General features: G+C 31.5%; 1 protein-coding gene across 1 annotated transcript; it reads left to right on the top strand.

Moving 5' to 3' along the window:
* The first annotated feature begins 2580 nt into the window (after positions 1 to 2580).
* On the top strand, positions 2581 to 4262 carry LOC139860388 (heat stress transcription factor A-4b-like). Its single transcript, XM_071849151.1, has 2 exons — positions 2581 to 2865; positions 3906 to 4262. The coding sequence occupies exons 1-2, from the start codon at positions 2581 to 2583 to the stop codon at positions 4260 to 4262; spliced, it is 642 nt and encodes a 213-aa protein (XP_071705252.1).
* Positions 4263 to 4500: the final 238 nt, after the last annotated feature.

The raw sequence follows: 4500 nt of genomic DNA, 5'->3' as shown, positions 1-4500 counted from the left end.
AAATTTAAAGATGTGATTGGTTTATGAGGTTGTATTTTAACATATCTTTTTTTAGGGTTTTGATTGTATCTGAAAAATACAGAGACTGATATAAAGGTAACTATGATATAAATGATATAAATTTAGGAACTGAATTACATGTATTACAATCAATGAAATTTCAATGTGGAATTTGAGTGATGATTAGTCAGTGTGCTTAGCTTTAAAATATTAGCTTATGGAATTTCAATATGGAATTTAGGTGACATTATAATGATGTTTGGTTTACCCGTTAAATATGTTGATGGTGATACTGCTGTTTGGATTTCTTTTGTGTTTCTGAAACTTAAGTGCCTCATTAGTATATGTGTGAATCTACATAAGATTACAAGCTTTTCCTGAATTTTGATATTTGATTCACCAATCAACTGACTTATTTGGTTTATATCTGTTTATAAATATTTTTTAGATATGTGTTTTGGATAGCTTCAGCTAAGAATCTTTTATTATCAGCTTTAGTCTAAATAAATTCATAATTTGAAGTGTCAATGTGGTTTTGTATTGGGCATTTTACCTACATACACGTTTGATTCTGCTTCACTGCGTTTTCAGATGTCTATTTGGTTCATTTTTATACATATATCAGTGTTATTGCAATGTTTTCTTTAATAATGTTCACATGATGCTACCTGTTTTATTGTGATTGATTGTTACATATTTTGTTATAGTTATAAACATTTTACACTAAGCATTAAAACTTGAACACTGTTAAAACTTGAACATGTAAGTCACTGTATTTATACAAATACTTATAATCCATTTTTTTGTTTCCTTTTTTGTGGGTTGTATGCGAAGTTACACTTGAATTTCAAATCTAAATTTCCTGTTTCATCTTCTTTATGGTAACGTATTTTGATCTTATTATTGTTTTGGATTACTTATCTTCCGTCATATTTGCTTTTTCCGATTTATATTCATAGCGTGTTGTGAAGACCAGGGAGCCTAGCTCACTAATATCACAAATCCATCCCGCAAACGTAAAGATATACCAACACAAATAAGGGCATTAGAAGGAACAAAGCACATTTCGGTTCCCTTTTCAAAAACCACGCCAAAGATTTTGTCATGGACGTAATATTGAAAGCGACACCCACAAGCACAACGATCACAGCAGAAGACCCAACAACATGCCAACAAAACGAGATGTCGCACTCCAGCCAGGTACCACACATAAATTGCCCTACTTAGTAATTTTTGACAAACTACATAGCTAATTCTCAACACGTAGATGAATCATATCGGTGTTGCTATCGTTAGGTGGATCTAATCAAGGAACGATCTTTAAATTTCATTTTAATCGATTAATTCCTCTTTATTGTATATTTGTTTGTATATTTTGGTTGTTAGGGTTTATTTGATGAATCTGTGAGGATGTTTATTTTCCCCCTTCTAATTGGTTATATAATTGTATATAGGTTTTCTATTTGTATGATGTAGGTTTCTTTAGGCATTAGGGTTTACTTGATGAAAGGGAATTATGCTTTCTTAGTAGTCTTTTAATTATATTGTTTCAATTAGTTCACAAATAGAAGCTACATTAAGTGTTTGTTAAGTAGTGAAGTTGAGCTCACTCTGTCATTTACGTAGGCAAAAAGGAGTACACAAGCTTGAAGAGTTTACATCAAGAGAGTTTACAATCTTGAAGACTAACTCAAAACGCAAAAAGGAACGCAAAAAGGACTCAACACGATCCCACAACAGCCCGACACGAAAACGAGCATGTAATTTTGACCGTATAATAACAGCTATAGTATATCATTCTCTGTATAAAAAAAAAACACGAGGGCTTAACTAACTCCATAAAAAGGAACACATAATTTTGCCTATATAATATTATATGGAATATATAGTATTATATTCCATAAAAAAGATAGGTTTGGTGAATTTTATTTATGGCTTTTGCATTTCCCTTATCTTTTTCGCTTAAAATTTCATTGTGATAATTTGTGTTAGGTTCTTGATTTCTATGTATAATGTGGTTGTTTTACTGCAAATTCATAATGACTTAAAATGCCCATTCAAACCAACCATTCTTATGTGTATTATGTAGCTTTTTTTTTCTTTTTCTTTTTCTAGCTGAAGTGTGGAGGTCTTTAATATGGGCAATTTATTGATCATATTATTCAAGTATTCGATTAAACATTTTGTTAAACATTATTCAACATATCATTCAAGTATTTAGTTATTCAGTTAAACATTGTTGTTTTCTATTTCGTATAATTTGAAGAATTATGTTATTTTATCTACATGTGAATTGTATAGCATATCATTCAAAAAAATTCCTTTTAAAATCTCGTGATTCCACGGGTCTTTGCACTAGTTATTTATCATTTATCATTATCATTATTATTAATTATTTTTAATTGGTTACAATTAGTTGTTGGTTACAATTAGAACTGCATCTGGTTTTGGACTCCTAAGAGGGCGGAGGAACTAAATTGGCTATATAAAAATAAATCGTATAACCCATCTCCTGTAATCAATTTGCAGTAAACAAAAATTCATTCTATATCAAACCTTTTAAACCCTAGTTTCATCTCCATGGAACATAACAGTTTAACTAACGCTACCGCATCCGCCACAAACTGCGGTGCCGCCATTGCACCGTCAGCGCCGCCTGCAATGTCGAATTTGAATACCCCTCCACCTTTTTTAGTCAAAACTTACGATATGGTTGATGATCCTTCTACTGATAATGTTGTTTCATGGAGCGCTACCAATAACAGTTTCGTTGTGTGGGACCCGCTGGAGTTTACTGTGGATCTTTTACCTAAATATTTCAACCACAATAATTTCTATAGCTTTGTTCAACAACTTAACACTTATGTAAGTTAATACTTTAATGATTGTTTGGTTTTTGCTTTATATGATCGATTGGTATTTAATCAATAGGGTCTGGGTTCCAATTTTGGGTTAACTGTTATTATTTGTTTTTTGCCGCTAATTTGGTACTTGTACTAAATTTTTTAGTATGGATGGGAAATAAACAGAAATTGTTATATTTCAGTCAAATTGGCTTTCTGTTTTTTATTACTCGTATTATTATTTTTACTTCACACTATCACATTAGGTTGGCCGGTTTTTTTATTTATTTTGGAGGGAATTGAAAATTTAAATATAATTTGCTTTAATATAGATAGATTTATTTAATAAGAAAATTAATTAGCTATTGTGAGGACAAGTTCTCTCAATAAGTTACCCGGGTTTATTTTTTATTTTTGATGGAACTGAAAATTTAAATATTATTCATTTTAATAAAAATAGATTTATTGAAATAAAATTAATTATCTATTGTGAGAACATATCCTTACAATAGATCTGGTCAAAAAAAATTTCAACGATTCTCTATTTTTTTCTTTTTTGACTATAAAAAGAAAATTAAAAATAAAATAAATAACATATATTGTGACGACTTGTCCTCACAATAGTGTTAGTCAAACTAAAAATTCAACTCTGACCCACATTTTTGTCGTTTAGCTACCCTTTTGTGAGAACATAAGTGTCCTCCCAATAAGTGTCCTCACAAAAAGTCTGTTTTCTAGTAGTGTGATCCTTGTGGTTTACATCAGATGAAGTTGGTCCTGAACTTTTTTTCGTAAGTGGTTGGTCCTCGTGGTTTAGAAAATTGACATGGGTGGTTTTTGTGGTTGTTTTCTTTTTATCGGTGGTGAGTGGACCCTGTTAGGGACGATTACTCACCACAAGGACCAATCACTTCGAAAAAAAGATCAGGAACTAACGACTTCATTTGATGTAAACTACAGGGACCAACCGTGCAATTTTCCCTTCTTTTTTTTTTTGTCTAATCTTTCTAGTTTTTGTTGTAATTTTTCATTTAGTGTTTTTTTACATATGTTTATTAACAGGGATTTAGTAAAGTTGATCCTGCGCGTTGGGAATTCGCAAATAAGGGATTTTTACGAGGTCAAACAATTGAAAATCAAATTCAGTCAATAACTCAACGTGTTCAAGGGATCGAACAACAAATGATGTATAAAGAAGAAGAAGATGCAGTTACATCTAATCGACGGGTTGTTAAATACCATATCTTTAACGAGATACTTCCATTTGACATCGCAAATTTGTCTCCCGATGTTGATAATTCTTATGAACCGACATGGGACCAGTTTGTTGGCCCGAGCCCTGAGGTTGATACGAACATGAGATCTTTTGATGAAATCTTATTTAAACTAGGTGATGAGTATATAGCAGCTATAAGCTGATCACCTGGTGGGTTCGGGGTTCGGGGTTCGGGTTAGGTTTATCAACTCCCTAAGCATTTACAGTTAACTTTTGTATTATTAAATTTGTCTTTTTACATTTAAGTGGGCAGTGTAATTATTCGTGGTTATGATTTTATGTTACAATCAACTTGCAAAATTGTTTTATTATCATTACTAACAAGCCATCATCAACATTTGATGCACATATAATGCTTTGCCTGCTGCATAATTGACTAAC

This window comes from Rutidosis leptorrhynchoides, chromosome 7 (assembly GCF_046630445.1).
Source record: "Rutidosis leptorrhynchoides isolate AG116_Rl617_1_P2 chromosome 7, CSIRO_AGI_Rlap_v1, whole genome shotgun sequence".
NCBI classification, from domain to species: domain Eukaryota; kingdom Viridiplantae; phylum Streptophyta; class Magnoliopsida; order Asterales; family Asteraceae; genus Rutidosis; species Rutidosis leptorrhynchoides.
This window is presented reverse-complemented; position numbering and strand designations above follow the sequence as displayed.

What these genes read in the sequence shown, in the direction of transcription:
- LOC139860388 (XM_071849151.1), top strand. Translation starts at nt 2,581, where the DNA reads ATGGAACATAACAGTTTAACTAACGCTACCGCATCCGCCACAAACTGC. An exon ending in TTCAACAACTTAACACTTAT is followed by an intron (nt 2,866 to 3,905) that starts GTAAGTTAATAC and finishes GTTTATTAACAG; the next exon opens with GGATTTAGTAAAGTTGATCC.